Source organism: Anopheles moucheti, chromosome 3 (assembly GCF_943734755.1).
Source record: "Anopheles moucheti chromosome 3, idAnoMoucSN_F20_07, whole genome shotgun sequence".
Lineage (NCBI taxonomy): Eukaryota > Metazoa > Arthropoda > Insecta > Diptera > Culicidae > Anopheles > Anopheles moucheti.
Genome location: NC_069141.1, coordinates 79,901,728 through 79,919,701, shown reverse-complemented (window position 1 = coordinate 79,919,701; position 17,974 = coordinate 79,901,728). Strand labels below are relative to the sequence as shown.

Here is a 17,974-nt window from a genome sequence, read left to right as displayed (position 1 = left end):
AAAATATTCTCGGCGCGCTTTTCGTTGACACCGGCCACTGTTTATTTCGGTCGGCGATTGTTTTTAACGCGGTTGACTGCAATCCACAGCCTTGTGCAGGAATTCGGTTCCAATTTGAACCATGAGTGAAACGAAACTAATACTAAACAGTGCCAACGACTTGCTACTGGTCGGGGATGGTATCCGCAATGTGCCGCTGAAGCACATAGCCCAGACGTCCCTCAAAGGACTTCGGCGCCAGGAGAGCGACATCGAGTTGTACGAGATTCTGCTTACCAACATTATACATCAGTTCGACCCGAGGGAGTTTGAAGCGGAAGTTTCGTGTGCCATTTTACCAGAATTAGTGTGCTTTTTAGAAAAGGTACGGTCTTAACATTACCATTTCCTGTATGATTAGTTGAAACCGACCCCTAACTTATTCTCTATATTTGTAGATTCAGTCAGAAGTACAATCGAACGCGCTTTCGTTTTTCTTCGTAGAGAATCTTACTATTTTATTAAGAGTGGCTGAAGTGCTACTGAAACTCGTCGAGTATCTTACAGAAAAGGAGGAACAATGTCAGTTGGTGCGATCACTTGTAATATTTCCAGAATATCTTCTGCGTTGCTACACGATCGTCCGAAACAATTATGCCACCATGGCACACGAGTCCGAGGCTCTAGAAGCGATGAAGACACTTTACGCCGTGTGCAAGAAGCTTTTAATAGCCTATCTGGAACTGTTGTACCCAAGGGAAACGTCCGGCCGCAGTTGCAACTACTTTCGTGCAATAGATCACGAAGAAGAGTACGATTGTTTGGAGAAAGGTAAGCACTACATACATTATGAATATACTATCTGCATACGGTACTAACCTCGTAATTGTCTTCTTAACGCAGTTTGTATCCTGTTGGCCAATGTGGGCAATGAAATCAGCCCCATCGATTCACTGCTTGCTAGCGACGTGTGGAAAGCGATCGTGAAACTTTGTACCGATCACGCGGAACAGTCCTTTGGTCGCGACAGAACTACGTGGCTCGGTGAGATTGTTACAATTCTTAACACTGGCATCAACACCTCATTCTTGGATGTGCAGACCAAAAATGAGCCTACCAAGCAGAGCACGATCGCATTAAAGTTGAATGCATTTTTCCTTCGGGTGATGTTAAAGATACTTACACTTTCAAAGCTACACACTGGGTTGTGGACTTATACTTCGATCATACGTACCTTACTCGAAGTCAAGTCTTGCCTGCGTATGAAAGCAATCTGCAACGAATTGGCAGCGGGCATAGAACAGTACCTACACATCGGTTATATGGCTATCGTGGAAAATTCTTTTCGTTCGGAATCGTTTGCAAAGGTAAGGAAAGTTTAAAAATTGTTTACTCCATTTCCTAAATCTTACTATATTTCACAGGCTTTATCCCAGTATGATTGTAAAACACAGGAAGAAACTCATTCTTTCTTCCATCTCATGATGCACATAGTCACACAACTACTTCCGAACGCAAACGATAGCGTATTGCTATCACTATACTGTAAACGGAACCATCTTCTACAGCATGTATGCAGCCTCTTAAATCGGTCTGACGCATTGCTCTACCACAACGGTACGCTATACAAACAATTGCTCGTCCACTGCTCGGCGCTCATTCTGATGGGCGTTCGCTTGAAAGACCGAGCAGCACAGAAAATGATTGAGGAAGCGCTTGTACGCATGGTACTCCAAGAGCACTACTACACGGCGTTATTCGGCATCGATCTTTGGTCAATATTCGTTCGCTACCATTCCACCCAGCTAATGTACGCGTATTTCATTTTTTGGAAGAAAATTAACGATCACTACTCGATCTTTACCAGCCACCCGAAACAGGTACACGTTCGGCTGCTGTTGCGCAATCTGTTTGTTTTTCTTCCGGTTACGCATAAAGAAAAGCTACTTCACACATTTCCCGCCACGGACAGTGCACACGATCGCCTATGGGTCGCCTTGAGTCCGTTACCAGCAGAAATTGATGAATCGAAAAGGAAACAGTTCATGGCATGTTTAGAAAAGCGATTATTACAGAGTATCAAAGCACGGCAACAAGCTCCCGGAAACGTAAAAGTGTTCTACGAGGTGCTAACTTTACTCTCGATCAGTGGCTTAGCGACGAGGGCGATAGAAGCATCAGCAACCTCACTTTGGACATCTCAGTTGAATTGGGGTACGATTCTGAAAACAACTTCCGCAAGCAGCATATTCGATTGTCTAGAACGGAACGGTCCTGGAATGTCCTTAGGCACAGTGTTAAAGCCCATGAATGCTTCAGTTGTAGCCGAAGCGAAACCATTTGTAAAGTATCAAGTTGCAAAGCTCATCGCTGCTCATCCTAATCCATCAACCAATGTGCAGAGTTTGCTTGAAGTGCTCCTAAAAGATAATGTACCATTCGTAAAGGCATTCGCTTTTGATGTGCTACACAAACTAAAGGACAAACAGATATCTACCGCACAACAACTTTTGAGCAAACAACCTCAACTTCAGTCACAGCTAAACCGATGGCACATCAGTAACTCTACAAAGTTACCACCGTTAAGACCTAGAAGTCATCTTAGTGAGCATCGCTGTCAGCAGATCGGGCAGACAGTAGATTCATCGCAGTCATTAGGTAGCTTAATGCTTAACATTAGCAGCAAAGTAAATGAACTGTTTCCAGATGATGGAGATGAAGTCATTCAAGATATAGATGTGGACATGTTTGGGGACAAGAGTTCACAAACAAAGAAGCGGAAATTTGATGCAACAGGTGAAAATTGTGCCGATGATGCAGCAAAGATCAACCAGTGCCTGAAGGAACTACAGAGCCAAACAATGCTTTTGAAAGGTTTAATTCCCGCGCAACGCTTGCAATCATCACAGAAAGGACAGCTGCAAAGCATAATAGCTACACTGACGAAAGTACTGGAAAGCTGACGAAAGGTGAATGGGTTGTAAATATATATTTTATTACATGACAGATTAAATTTAGAATTGATAAAAGAGCTAGCAATTCTAGCTTCTAACTCTGGGCTAACAATTAAGCACCGATTAATCCCTAAACGTCCCAAGCAATCTAACATTCCAAACATTTATTTTTTGCAGTCCTACGACATTCTAATCGGTGATATGGTTGTCTTATAAAGCGACATAACCGAGCATCAGACGGCTGCTTGCAAAGTAAGTTAGGCAAATTGACTTTTATTGTAAGTTTATATATTAACACATATTGTTCAATTTACGTTTCGTGTAAAGGAAGATAAAACTCTGTAAAAAAATATTAAAATGTAATTCGTTAGGTGGGATGAAATTCCTTCTGACTTGAATATGCCTTCAAGAAACACTTTGAGGAAGTATAGATTAAATGAACATTTATTTTGCTTGCTATGAGATTGCTGCTACAGCTGAATGTCAAAATCTGTGTCTTTTCGCGCCAAACTCTGCCTAAGCTCGACCGCATCGACGTATGGAATTTTAGATTGCTTGGTTTTAGTTGCCAAGATGATATACGTTGGGTATTACAGAAGGTGATTTTTTACAAATTACCGTTTTAGGTTTCGCCATTCCTTCGATTCTATAATATATGACTTACATTATAATTTGATAAACCTTTCATAATCATGTTTAATATTTCGTAGATTATAAGGAAAAAGCAGAAAGAAAGCCGGCGACCGGTGCGCCATTAATATTCGTTGACCGCGACACCCTTTTCGACGCCCATGAACTTTATCATCCAACCGACACCGGCAAAGTTTTGCGTTTTCCTGTACCGCACCCGAACGGTACTGCCGGTGCTAATATAGTTTGCCGGCTTATCACCACCGCAATGCTGCCGTACGACCTTATCCTTCTCTGTGCTTGCTTCATCTGCATTCGGTTGTTCGTCCCGGTCGAGTATCTCCAGATAATCGGTGGCGCAACTTGATTTGCTACCAAGATCGAAAACAGTAAATTGTAACGCCACGACCAAATTATTGGGCACGGTCACCGTCCACAGGCACATCATGCGCGTCCGATTGTTCGCTGGATAGAGCGGACTGCTAAACACACCGCCGTAGTTGTATAGTTCACCTCCACAACCCTGACCTTGGTCGGTAGCCACGTACGTGGCATCTAGCTGCAGCGATATAAAGTCTCGATCGGTCGCAGGGAATACAATTCGCAGGAAGTTGCCGGGCATGAAGATAGGATCTGGCGTGGCAAAGTTGCAGTACTCTCCCAGCAACTGTTCGGCGCTCTCCTCTGGTCCGCTGTACACTTTAAGCGCATGGACGGCACAATCCACGTTGTACAGATAGAACGAGTTGAAGTAGAGAGCGATCGTGTAGTTGCGTGGTACTTGAACCGTGATCGTGCACCGTTGATCTTTGAGCATTTCGTTCTGCACGATTCGACCCTGCAATGCAGTGTAGTTTTTGGCACACAAGTTGCTTTCGTGCACCCGCAGCGATACACCCTTGCCCTCGATCGAAGCATCACTTTCGAAGCTGACATACACCCGATTGACGATAGATACGTAGGTGCTGGGAACGTAGTTTGTGCCGCAGTAGATATGGTAAGCGTTTGCGTACCGAGAGCCCTGGAGGAAGAGAATCCATTTTAACGAAATAGTATAACACTGAATTAGGTAATCTGCAATAGATAAAACTGAATAGTGGTAAAGGCAAATGGAGAAGAAATTTTTATACAGGAGAATAACTATGATGGGGTTTCCCCGATAATCTCTTATCCTCTTTCCTTGATCAATCGTTTCATTCGTCTTTTCAGTTGCGTCTCTCGACTCTCCAGGATGAAGAGTAGACAGGCTAACCGTCTCCCTGACGCGAAGGTTCTAGTCGGTGGTTTTAGCAAAGGACCCGGAGAATCATATTGTTCCACAATGTATAATGTCTACAAATGTGGGACTTGTCCATAATAGTACAAAAATTGCTGAATTTTAAACTCAAGAGCGATATCAACTTCTACACATGACCTATCCTTGATAATTGAGTTAACATCTGTAGTCATACAAGGTTGTACTTACATGATAGAAGCTAGCCTTGCTAGCGGTTCCTCCGTTGAAGATGAGGGAATTGCCAAGACCTTCATAAATGACCGCTTTTAGCTAGAAAAAAAAACAAACAACATATACACCCGGACATTAAAACAATCCTGTCCTACACACAAAGGATGCAGCTTTGCATATTCCACCTACCGAAGCATCCCGGATGCCTATGTAGTCCTTACATTCCCGGTTGGTTTCATCGTACTTCTGGAGGTCCATCTGTAAGAACTGTATCTCAATCGTCTTCCCAGCGGAAGCTTCCAACAGCCACAAACACTTGATGTTCGGTGGATACATGTTGCTGCCACCGAAGTTGGGTGTATTAAGCGTAACAATCGCGCCGCCCGTAAGATTGTGATGCATCTGTCCACACAGCGACGGAATCATCGTGATGGTCGCATCGAACAGCGTGCCCCGCAGTGCGGAATCCGTCACGTACCGGAAGTGTAGCGTCGAGCTGAAGGTAGTTTGTGGGTTGATCCGATCGTTGCCGCAGAAACGGCCCATTAGCTGCGAAAACACGCTACCACCGTCGCGCAACTCCACAAAATCATCCGTACAGTTTGCCACCGATGCGTTGCGTGACGATCCGACGTGGAATTGATCGAACACCACCCGCAGCGTGTATCCGTTGGGTGCTTGAATAACGTACTGGCAGTCCTGGACGTGGTTGTTCCCACTGCCGATAACATTGAGCCGATAGCTCGGCGAACGCTCATCGAGTGTGATGTGTTTGTCGCAGTCCGGTGTGTACAGTATCAAGGCGGACATTTTGCCCCGGATCGACGAGAACGATTCCGTCTTGAATGTTATCAGACCATGGCGGGAGTCGCTGATTGAGATGGCTGGCGCGTGTTTCGTTAGATTGCCGCACAGCAAAGCCAACCGGTTGTCGTGGTTTGCTTCCAGCCCGCGGTAGACCTCCACCGTGTCGAAATAGCACGATTCGGTGTGTTCGATTTCGAGAGTTTCGAACCGTATCGTCACCTTCTGCCCCTGCGGAATGGTGAGGTACCAGCGGCAGGTTAAAGCGGGCCCGTACGTAGCCTCCTGAGGAAGCTGCTCGGGACTTTGGATGCGCATCGAGCTGGTGATGTTGGAACCGCACGTATCCAGGCTGTACTCGAACCGGAAGCCTCGCGCTTGTATGAAACGATCCGTTCGGAACACGATCGCGGCACGGTCTGTCACGCGGAACCGTGCTGGGGGCGTGTTGCGACAGTACGTACCAACCTTTTCCCAGCTAAGCGGTTCGGCAAACTGAAGCTTCCGGTACACGGTTAGATTGTCGTACGCGCACACGGACGATACGAGCGTGTCCTCGAGTTCGAAGTCCAGGAAGTTGATCACAACGCCCGCATCGGAAGAGTTCGCCAGGATGGTGTAGTTGCACGCCTGCATGTTGTTATACTTGGCCGGATAGTTCGGACTGACGATGACGTTTGTCTCCTGCTCAGCGTAGAATATTCCTACGGAAGAGAGCATCGTTAGCAGCACTCCAGGATAGCGCATGTGGTTTACGCTTTACTTACCACCACAATTCGACTGCCACTTGATGGTGAACCCATCCGCTTCACCGGTATCATCCGTACGGAAGACAACCTTCATCGCAGTGCCGGACGAGTTAAAGTTTGGTGGTATATCCTTACCACAGACGCGCCCCAAACTAACCCATTCCCGGTTGCGCCGCTGATCGAACAGTTCCACGTAATCCTTCGTGCAGTTGGCACTCTTCTCCAGATTGAAGCGGTTGATAAAGTGCACCCCGATATGTTGGCCAGCATTCGCTTGCAGTAACCACACGCACTCCTGGTTCGGTTCGTACTTACCTTTCTTGAGCGGTGAGCCGAATGTCGGCGCACCTGCGTGCAGTGTGCCGCCACAGCCAAAGTTCTTGCTGCTCAGCTGCAGGTTAAAGTCGCTCCCATTGAGGGACAGATTGCGCCGTGCCGAATGGTATTCGATAAACAGTAGATGCTTCTGTGTGGTAATCGGGTCCGCTAGCGGTGGCGTGTCGTTACAGTACCGTCCAATAAGCGGACTCGTAGGACTGGGTCCGTTGTATACGAGGAGATACTCCTGTTCGCAGGGCTGTAGCAACCGGAACCGTTCGAACGCGATGCTGATCAACGTTTGGTCCGGGTAGGTTACGTACCATGCACAGTGCAACCCGTCAAAGTCCTGCAGATCGAGTCCCACTGGGCGACTGATGTTGCTGATGCTACCAAACACACCGCCACACTGTTGCACCCGGTAGTCCATCTTGAAACCAAGGTTTGAAAAGAATGGCGACTGTACGATGTTAATCATGGTGTCGTGGAACGGCGACAGTACCATCACGTTGGTCGCATTTGCGCAGAGCTTTGCGATTGAGTTCGGTCCCCCCGTTACTGTGGCTGTCCGCACAACATTCACACACAAGCGATTTAAAGGACCGTTGAAAACCTCGCGGAAATTCATTGCCAGCGTACCGACGTTCGGTTCGTTGTCTGGGTCCCGCGACAGACTGGGCTGGGTGCGCTTGTATGAGCATACGATCGTGCTGGCATTGGCTGGGGTCGTGATACTGCCCTGCCATCCATCGAGATTCCCATCGCATATCGTCGGTTCGTCGCTGGAGTAGCGTATGCGGAACCCACGGTAGCCGCTGGACTTTCGCGAAAGGAACTGTAACATCATGCGATTATCGCTGGAATACACCGGACCGGTCTTATCAGCCGAGGTAATCAGCTTGATCCGCGCTTGGTAGTTAAATCCGTCGTAAAATGACAGTCGCTGCAACCAGGGTTGGGAAGCGTCCTCATGTATGTCCAGATCCATAAATTCCATTTTAATACGCCGTCCCTCCGGCACCATGATACGCCACTCGCAGAACGAGTACTTCTGCAGTGGTTCGCCGTAACCAGGGCTGGTAATTTCACCCGCACTGCCCACGATCGTGTGGCTGCAGCGGGTGTAGTTGTAGGCGTAGTTCAGCTTGAATCCACTGTAAATCGGACTCATGGTGCTCGCCGAAAAGATGACCTTCACGTACGGCAAAACGCTCACTATCGGTTGCGTTGGTACCTGTGTGCCGCAGAACTTGCCCAGCTCGAGTTCGGTTTTGTTGCTTCCCGGCACAATTGCGACAATGCGCACATGATCTCCCCCACTGCAGTTTGCTTTTGCCGGCAGGTTGATGTCTTCGAAGGTGAGAATCACTGTGCCGTACATGCCTTGCTGGATGTAGTACTCACACACCGCCGGTACCGGGTATCCACCGGGTTTGGGATAATTCTTGGACGTGATGGTACCGCGAGGACCCCGCACTATACCGCCGCATTTGGCCAGCGACACGCGAAGCTTAACGCCACCCATGGGATCGTTGAGATCGTTAAAGTACTTTACCGCGAGCGCATTTGTGCCGGCCATAACGCGTTTCGACATATCGCTCTTGCAGGAATGCATCAGCTCTGGCGCATTCGATGTGAGTCCTTCGCGTAACTGGACGTACTCCGTTTCGCAGTGCGGGTACCGGGGAAGCATAACCTGCCCGATAAACTCCACCCAGAGCAATTCGCCTGCCGGTGCCAACACCGTCCAGAAACATTCACTGTGCGGTGGCGGTACTTCCGGATAGTTCGGTGTCGCGATGTCGGTCGTGTTGAGCTGTGCGCTCAGCACGATGTTACCGCCGCATTCGACGCTTACCTCGCGGTACACCAGCCGGAACTGGTTTGGTCCGCTCCTGCCCGGTCGATACTGAACGAACGCCCGGTTACTGCTGGTTTTGATGGTGCCCGGCAGCTCGACACCGTTGAACCGTCCGAGCAGGGGCGAATGTTCGTCGATACCGTTCATGATAAGAACGAACCCGCTGGGACCGAGCGGAGTGGATGCGGTCTGCGCGGTAATATTAAGCATTTCGAATGCACATTCAATTGTCCGTCCCGGTCGGACACTAACGTTCCAGCTGCAGGACTCGAACGATTCGAGCCGGGTGTGCGGCACGCCTGGCTCAACCGTTGGCAACGAGTCCGGCTGTGTAATGACGCCGTTCGGATCGGTCAGTAAGCCACCGCAGCGCAGGAACGCCGTGCCAGTGAACCCGGTACGATTCTGGTAATAATCCGTCCGGAATTCCACCTTTAGATGGGGAGTACCGTGAAACTTGTACGTGCCTCGGATGGCATACGTACATAGACGTCCGAACGACTTCCAGGAGAGCAGATCGGGCGAGCTAAACACCTCCACATAATCCGCCAAACAATCGCTCGTTTCCTCCAAATCGATGAAACTGAAGCTCAAGAACGGATGGTACGCGGGCAATGCCGACTGGAAGATCCAGCTGCAATTCAGCCCGCTACCGTACCCGGTCGGATAGCCCGGCGAGGTGAGATTGAACGTCGTGTCGGTGCTGTTCAGCACGATCGTCGCATGACCATTGCAGAAGCTCTCGCTATCAACCGTCACCGTTGCAGTGGCGCCGATCGTCTTTTGCTGCCAGTTGAATGAAAACAGAGACGATTCCATTATGTCGGAATGATCGAGCACGACATAAACGACGTTCGAGGTGGAGGTCACCGGGTCCGGCTTAATGTATCCACAGCCACTCAGCAAAGGAGCGGCCGTCTCATCGTACCCATCGAATATCTGTCGCAATAGGCAGAAGCAAACAGTGAATCAGGGAATCTGGTAAAAGGTGTACAAATTTGCTCATCACTCACCGCCAGCGCACCGTCGCACATCTCCGGTTCGTCCGTGTGTCGATCGATGGCAAAACGATTGAAATTGATCGCTATTACAGATCCTATGTCGACGGTAATGCGCCAACTTATACTCTCCGACCTACCATAGCTTCGCGGGTACATTGGCGACGTTACCGTCCCGCTCGTTCCAGTGATCTCGCTTAGTATATCTGCAATAACATACCACGTCCAATCATGTGGTCATGAGGCATTAGTGATCATGAGGCAGCAACGTGCACAGCTGCAGCTTACCATAAGCATACTCCGCCAAGAATCCTTTCGATACGCCCGCCTCATTCGAACGGAACTTGATCCAAAAGCTGCTCGCTTCGGTAAGATTGGTTGGAATTTGATTGCCACAGAAATCGCCCAACAGTGGACCATTTTCATCACGCTCCCTCACCTCCAGATAGTCACCGTTGCAGTCGTCCGTTGGGTCAATGTCTAGCTCCTTGAAGAACAGTGTCATCTTGTTGCCCGGCGAAGCGAATAGCTTCCAGACGCACTCAACGTTCAGCGGATACGAATCGGGATAGTTCGGAGAGCTAAACTCGCCCATCAAAGCCGTCAAGCTTCCTCCACACGCTACGTAAGAGCGTAAAGTTATTCTACAGTTGTGGAATTCCAACATCCTCTCGACACTTACCATTGTCCAATGTGGTGTACGTGAACTCCACGTACAGATTATCGATCTTGTTCAGTAGCACGTCGTCCGAGGTGATCAATATCGTGAGTGCGTTGCCACGGCTTACGATGGCCGGTGGGATTTTATGTCCACAACCTTCAAAGCGTATCGGTCCGTCTGTGCTATCGCCATCGTACACCGTCACACTAGCAAAGCAGTCACCATCCGCGTCCTCAACGCTCAGATGGGCAATCGTCAAGGTGATGCGCTTTGTCGGTTCCGGTGCTATCAACACCCAGGTGCAGTTCTCGGAAGACATCTTGTGTGCTTTGTTGAGCAGTATGTTACCGGGTTGTTTGACTTCAATACGCGTTCCACAGTTCTAGCAGGGCGTAACAAAGCAAAGTCGTACTGTGAGTGCTCTCTGTAAGAGACCGCATCTTTACATACCGTCTTAAATTCTGCCTGGAATCCTTTTGCCTCGTAAATACCGTTTGATTGGAATTTGACCAGCATCTCGCGACCGGTGGATGATACGGTGCTAACGTTCAGCTCACTGCCACACGCCGTTAACAGCAAGCGATCGTTATCGGCCGTAATGCCATCGTATACCTGCAGCGAGTCACTCGAACAGTTGGGCGATCGCTCGATGGCGAATGATTGGATATTCAACTGCAGCGTGTGCGTAACGTCCGTCTCGATCACCCACGAGCAGGACACGTTTGCAGGGTAGTTGGACGGGTAGTTGGGGGAACTGATGAATCCTTGATGCAGCGTAATCTTACCGCCACATTCTGTAAGACGCGATAGAGTACGGTAAGTTACAGGGTATCACGCAATTCTTTGACGGTTTCCCATCAATTTTTGAATCCGTCCCGAGATTTTTTGACTGCGTCCCAGATATTTTTGAATTCGTCTCGAGGTTTTTTGACGGTTTCCCATATATTTTTGAATTCGTTCTGTGGTTTTTTTATTGGGGCGGGGTAAAATCTCTGCGGATTGTTAGCACCGCTAACCAAGCAGCTCATCAGCAGCGGTCGATTTTCTCTAAACTTTTTTCGCCTCAAAGATGACATATGGAGGTCGAGAAAACCTCGAGATGAATTCAAAAATATGTGGGAAACATTCAAAATATTGTAGAACGCAGTCAAAAAATCTCGGGACGGATTCAAAAATACCTGGAACGCAATCAAAAAACCTTGGGAAACTGTAAAAAAACTGTGTTTTAGATACCCTGTATCTAAAATGCTGTAAAAATCTGTGCGATAGCGGAAACAACTTACGGGACTCGATCGTTCTGTAGGTCGCCCTAAAGCCTTTGTTTGTGAAGCTGTGATCACTGACGAACCTCAGGTACAGTTCATTGCCGTTGCTGACGAGATGGACCGGATCTTCCTGCTGGTGACATAGCACAGCCACCGGGTGCGTAAAGTTGGCATCGTTGGCAATGAACAAACCATCGTAACGACATTGATCGTTCACTTCCATATGAAAATCTTCCACGGTCAGATCGATCCGTTTGCTCGGCTCCACCTTAATCGTCCAGTAGCATTCCGTGTCCTTCGGGTACAGGTTGGGATAGTTCGGTGAGGTGAACGAGCCGTACGGTTTGGTCAACAGTCCACCGCACCCATTGATGGACCACTCCGCGCGGAATCCCATCTGCTCACCGCTCGCATCCGTGTGGAAGATAAGATCGATCGAGCGCCCCGCGCTAACGAACGGTGGCGGCTTATCCGCACAGTACCGCCGCGGTAAGTCCGATCCGAGCTGATGTATCTCGATGTAATCGAACGGACAGCGCTGATGCGTGGCGTTGTTCAGGTTTTGCTGTGAGATCGCCTCGAAGTCAAAGTGTGAAAACTCTAGATTGATCTTGTTGCCCAGCGGCACCTTGATCGTCCACCGGCAGTCCATCGATGCGGCGTACTCGTTCGGGAAGTTCGGTGACTCGATAATCCCCCCGTACCCAGTAATGTTCCGGCGGCAGAGTATGTTGTACTTGAGCTGGAATCCCCGGCGCTGGTTAGTGTCGTCCGTGCGCATGCGTATGAACGCGTGGTTCGATTCGGTGTCCAGCACGATCGGATCCGTCTCAGCATTGCAGAAACGACCCATCTTGCGGCCGCCTATATCGGTCCCATCGTAAATGTCCAGATAGTCGTACTGGCAGTCCTTGTGGTTCTCCAGGTCCATGTCGGTAAAGATAATGTGGATGGCCGACCCTTCGCTCACCGAGATGCGCCACATGCAGAGCGCATTCTGTCCGTACGGGAGCGGATAGTTTGGTGAGATGATGGATCCACGTGGAGAGGTTAGGACACCGCCGCATCCGGTCGTGGCCGAATCCCACTCAATATTGAAACCCGCATAGTTGCGGGAGCTGTCGGAGTAGAAGCGCAGATGCAGCTGGTTGGTGAAGGAAATTGTGCCATTAAAATTGTCATCCCCGCAGTAGTTTCCGATGATGGGTGAATTTTGGGTGCCGCCATTACGTATGGTGAGCCCATCGAAACGGCACGATCTGTGTTTCTCCATCTTGAACGTGTGTACGAGCAGCATAATTTGTTGTCCCATCGGCACGGTGATGACCCACTCGCAGGCCTTGTTGGAGAGATAGTTTTTGGGCCAGCCGGGTGAACGAATGATGCCGCTCGCTGCAAAATAGTTTCCACCGCAAGCTGTAGCAGAAGGAAATTGGACCCCCAAGAGTTAGCGAATCGAGCGAATGAGCATTACACGCAAGCAAATACTTACATTTCTCCACGTCAATAAAGGTAAAGGCCAAACTGAAGCCATCCTTCGACGAGGAAGAATCGGTCACAAACTGTATCGTCAGTATGTTACCCGTGCTGGTGATTGCGGGCGGTTTGTCCGACCCACAGTATCGCCCGACGAGGCTGTTCCCGTGCGTCGAATTGTCAAACACCTGCACGTAGTCATACACGCACCGTCCGCTCACCTCCAGCTCGAAGCTGTTCCACGTCAGCTGTATTGCGTGGCCCGGCGGTGCTACGATGATCCATTCGCACTGTGCATCGTGCTGGTACTTGCCACTTTCCGCAATCATCGGCGATCGAATGATGGTGTCCTCGCGCATCAACACACCCCCGCAGCTGACGTCGTAGAACGAGAAGTTACCCTTGAAGCCGCGTCCCGCCACGGAACCGTCCGAGACAAAGCGCAGCAACATCACGTTCTTCGTTGCGATGGTGGTCGGTGGCGGTTTTGTGCTGCAGTACCGCCCGAGCAGTGTTTCGTTGTTTGGCAGCAGTCCATCGTACAGTTCGACATAATCGAGCTCGCACTTCGGGAAGCTGTTCTTCTCGATGTCGAAGTCCTGGAAGTCGAACTTGATCGCTTTGCCGAGCGGTCCCTGTATCACGTAGTCGCACAGCTGGTCTGCTAAGTACATCTGCGGGTACGACGGTGACACTAGCTCCGTGTCCGGATCGGTAAACGTACCGCCACATTTGATTTTGTACACCAGACTGAAGCCGGGATTCGGTGCCGACCAGTCCGTGTGGAACTTGAGCAACAGTGAGTTCCCGGTCGAGGTGAACGTCGGCGGAATTCGGTCACCACAGAACTTGCCGAGCGACGCATCCTCCGTGCTGCTGCCGTCAAAGATCTCCAGGGAGTCGAACTTGCAGGCCTCGCTTTGCTCCAGATGGAATTTGCTAAACTTGATGTTAACCCGACTGCCGACTGGCAGCTTGATCAGGTACTCACAGTTGAGATTGTTCGGATAAACGTTGTCCGTTTGCGAGAGCGGTGAGCTGATCACGCCCTCACGCTGCGTGTACGTTCCACCACAACCCGGCACACCTTCGACGACGGCGTAGCTGATTTGGAACCCGGCATCGTTCCCACTTGCGTCACTGTGGAAGTATACCGTCGCTTCGTTGCTGGGCGTGATCAATGGCGGTGGATGCGTTGTATTGCAGTACTTGGCCAACACCATCGCCTCGTCCGACGGACCGTCGGTGATCTGCACAAAGTCGTAGTTACAGCTTTCATGCACCTCGATCTTCATCGTGAAGAAGGTGAACTGGATGCGACGACCCTGCGGTGCCTGCAGGTACCACTTACAGTCCCGGTTCGGTGGATAGTTCCCGGGTGTGCCGGGCGACGTTATAATACCATGGCTGGTGATCGTCAGCGTACCACCGCACACGGGATCGACGCTTTTCCACTGCAGCTCGAACCCATCGTGTGCGGTGGAGTTGTCTGAACGGAACCAGAGATAAAGCATGTTGTGCGTGGATTGGAAGTTACCTCCACGGGGCAGCTGGTTGCCACAGAACCGTCCAATGATCTGGGCAGCTGATGTACGACCGTCATGTATCTGCAACGGGTGGCAAGACAAAGAAGGTCAAGGTGCTTGATCGTACATCAAGATCACGCGAAGATCTGCACCTACCTGTAACCAATCGTACTTGCACTCGCCCGAACTGACCGGATTTTCGAGACTAAACTGCGTGAAGGTAATGTCCAGCACCTGCGTGTCATTAGTTTTGATCAACCAGGCACAGCGCGCGTTATGATTGTAGGTGGTGAAGTTGTTCTCGGGATAGCGCAGTGTGCCGTTCAGCTGGTAACGGATACCTCCACACGCCCGTACCGGCGTTTGACAGCGAAGACCCGTGTAACCGGGCGTACAGCGGCACACAACCCTTTCAAAACTGATCCCGCCCCGAGAAATGCATGTGCCACCATTCAGGCAAGGGTTCATCTCGCAGAGCGATGTCGTACGCACGCAGTTGGGTGGAGCTGTATCCGGTGGACAGGTGCAGCTATAGTTTTGGGCATCGATTTTCACGCAGGTTCCACCATTCTGTAAAGATGATGAAAGCGTCGAACAAACGTTAATGATATTGTGTCTTACAGGAAAGCCGTGGTTTACTAAAATAAGCTAAAAATACCCTGCAAGGAGCGCTGGCACACGGGTTCATCGATGAGCGATAACATCCGTTCGGTCCAAACCCGGACCCAGTGTATCCCGGCAGACAGATGCAGTTCGGCACCGCACTGCCATAATCCACGCAGCGCGCCATCGGATGGCAAAGTCCTTGTGTACATCGACTACCCTGCGCCAGACACGTCCGACCATCTCCAGTATATCCAGCGGGACAGTTACCACACCGATAAGATCCCTGCAAATGCAGCAAATGTTAGACAAACGCGTTTTGCCACGCCACCGCCGATCGAATGTTTACTCTCGTGTTGATGCACGACACGGACGGAGCGGTACTGCAACCACCGTTGTTTGTCTCACACTCGTCAATGTCGACACAGTAGAACCCATTGCCGGTGTAGCCTGCCGGGCAAGGGCCGCACACAAACGAGCCGGGCAGGTTGATGCAGCTTACTTCCGGGTCCTTGGAACAGTGGGGTTTCGATTCACTGCACTCATCCACGTCCTGCGAGCAGGCCTGCGTTAAGCCGTTCGTCTTCCAGCCCTGATCACAGATGCACCGATAGCCGTCCTTTGCCTGCACGCACGTACCATGCCCGCAGAGGTCGGCACCGGCCGTGGCACAGTCTTGTGAGCGCGTGTTGCAGTGTATTCCTCGCCATCCATCCGTACACATGCAGTTGTAGCCACCGTGAACGTTCTTGCACGTGGCCCCATTCTGGCAGCCGAGATCCGTGCCGGCAAACAGGGCACATTCGTTCACATCGGTAGTGCAGGTTTGTCCCTCCCAGTTGCTCGGACAGAGACAGACGAATGAATCGTACTGCGCGATACAGGTTCCACCGTTCTGGCAGGGTCCGCTGGTGCACCGGTTGGTTTGCAGCGTCGTCATCAGCGTGGCCAGCTTTGTCTCGACGTTCTTCACGCGCCGTGCCAGGGCACCGATGCGCGGATTCATCTGCGTTGTGTTGCGTGTGGATGATCTGCAATGGTGGTGGGTATTTTGAAACTGCAACACTTCTTTTCCCCTCATACTTACTCCTGTTCGAGAGATTCCACGCGCTTAATCAACCCGAACGGGCCGCTGACGTATGTGGCCAGCAGTTGAACCTGTTCGGCTACGCTGCCTCCGGGCAGAAAAGCTTGACCGTCGGTGGATGATCGACCTTCGAGCATCATTTTCGATAATGTCCGCAACACTTGCTCCACACTCAGCCCGCCGATGTTTAGATGACCGCTACCCTTCATGTAGAAGGTAATATTTCTGTCTTGTGCCGACTCGATAACAATATGCCCGTTGGTAGCGAGTATTTTGGCTCTACAATGAAATTGAAGAAGCATTATCGTCTTAAAACTTGACTTCCGTTTCCGGAGTTCTCTTTCGTTTCGATCCTTTTTCGAGAATGGTTAAGATTCGTACGGGATTTTTGCTTATGATTAAATAATTATGTGGCTATTTACAGCTGAAAGGCATCAAGACCATCACTTTAAATGTGGGTTTGCCGCTACAGTGGACAAAGATAACGATGTACGCCCCCATCTAGAATTTTGATGGGAAAAAAAATCGGAAATTCTTGACACATCACAAAGGTTTACGCAGGAAAAAGTCTTTGAATCGGAGTTATGTGTAAATTCTTGTAAAGCCTAATTCTTTAAATCTTTTTGCACTTAAAATGTTATCACATAATCGTGCGCACAATCTGGAGGGCGTATATTTTTTTCCTGTAGCGCACGGTATACGCCCAGTTCTGCTTCGTTGCTACCCACTATTTAAGCATGTTTGGAATTCTTTTGAGAGTCAAAACGATCAAAATATCGAAATATCTTGGATCGTTGGTTCTTTTCGTTACAATACCACTTACTGATCATCAAATCCACCAACGACACAACAAAACACCTGGAACAGCACGTACAGTGCGAGAGTGTTCGATTTAAACCACATTTCACTTTCTCTTAACCACACAGTCAGCAACACTGAACCATTTTCACTTCACTAAATCACTTCACTATTTAAAGGTTTATTTCTACTGTTCACTTCCCAGCGTTGGGCACTAACTGAGCGTTGTGCCACATTGCAACGCCTTTTATAGGGACACTCCGGACACTCGTTGGGCATACTGTTTCTGAGATAAATGCTGAAAACGATTCATTGAACACATGATTTTCGTATGACAGAGTAAAACACCCCCTGAAACCAACACCGAAACTGATAAGGCCGCTTGTGGATGACCGGTCAATGAATATTTTGTGAATGGAATTAGTGAAAGTTGCACAATTGCGAAGATATATCAATGAATATGACCTTTTTTATTTATTTAGAATACAGTAATTTAGTAATTCGCTTCGGGTTTTTGTTGATGCGATGCGATATGGGGATCTTTCGGACAGAAGAAAATTTTCCTTTCCACTTCTCGTTTAGACTTCTTAAAATGAACTTCAGTCTTAAAGATTTTTAATGCAAAGACTAGACACATAACAGAAATAGTCTGCCGTTGTTTGTCTCTCGATTTCGAAATTCGATCCCTAGCATTGAGGAATATGAAATAACTCGCTTATCGGTTGTTCGATGGAGGCGCCTAGTTTTCAGTTCAGCATGATAAGAGAAGTTATTTCTATTATTGTTGTTTGATTTTAGAGTTGTTATCAGACTTTAAA

General features: G+C 49.4%; 2 protein-coding genes across 3 annotated transcripts; one reads left to right on the top strand and one right to left on the bottom strand.

Moving 5' to 3' along the window:
• Positions 1-49: 49 nt before the first annotated feature.
• On the top strand, positions 50-3,593 carry LOC128302459 (uncharacterized). Of its 2 annotated transcripts, XM_053039288.1 has the most exons (5): positions 50-364; positions 438-810; positions 883-1,346; positions 1,404-2,948; positions 3,111-3,593. In XM_053039288.1, the coding sequence occupies exons 1-4, from the start codon at positions 122-124 to the stop codon at positions 2,940-2,942; spliced, it is 2,619 nt and encodes an 872-aa protein (XP_052895248.1). In that variant the 5' UTR covers positions 50-121; the 3' UTR covers positions 2,943-2,948; positions 3,111-3,593. The 2 variants fall into 2 exon arrangements, with proteins under 2 accessions (XP_052895248.1, XP_052895247.1); XM_053039287.1 differs by having other exon boundaries at positions 1,404-3,593.
• A 94-nt stretch (positions 3,594-3,687) lies between these two features.
• On the bottom strand, positions 3,688-17,261 carry LOC128304472 (cubilin homolog). Its single transcript, XM_053041663.1, has 15 exons — positions 17,182-17,261; positions 16,359-16,637; positions 15,621-16,302; positions 15,327-15,557; positions 14,825-15,238; positions 13,159-14,749; positions 11,685-13,082; positions 10,852-11,195; positions 10,423-10,783; positions 10,029-10,361; positions 9,756-9,946; positions 6,582-9,681; positions 5,200-6,518; positions 5,029-5,109; positions 3,688-4,584 (listed from the first exon to the last, which is right to left on the bottom strand). Exons 1-15 carry the CDS (start codon positions 17,259-17,261, stop codon positions 3,688-3,690), a joined length of 11,301 nt encoding a protein of 3,766 aa, XP_052897623.1.
• Between the last annotated feature and the right edge of the window lie 713 nt (positions 17,262-17,974).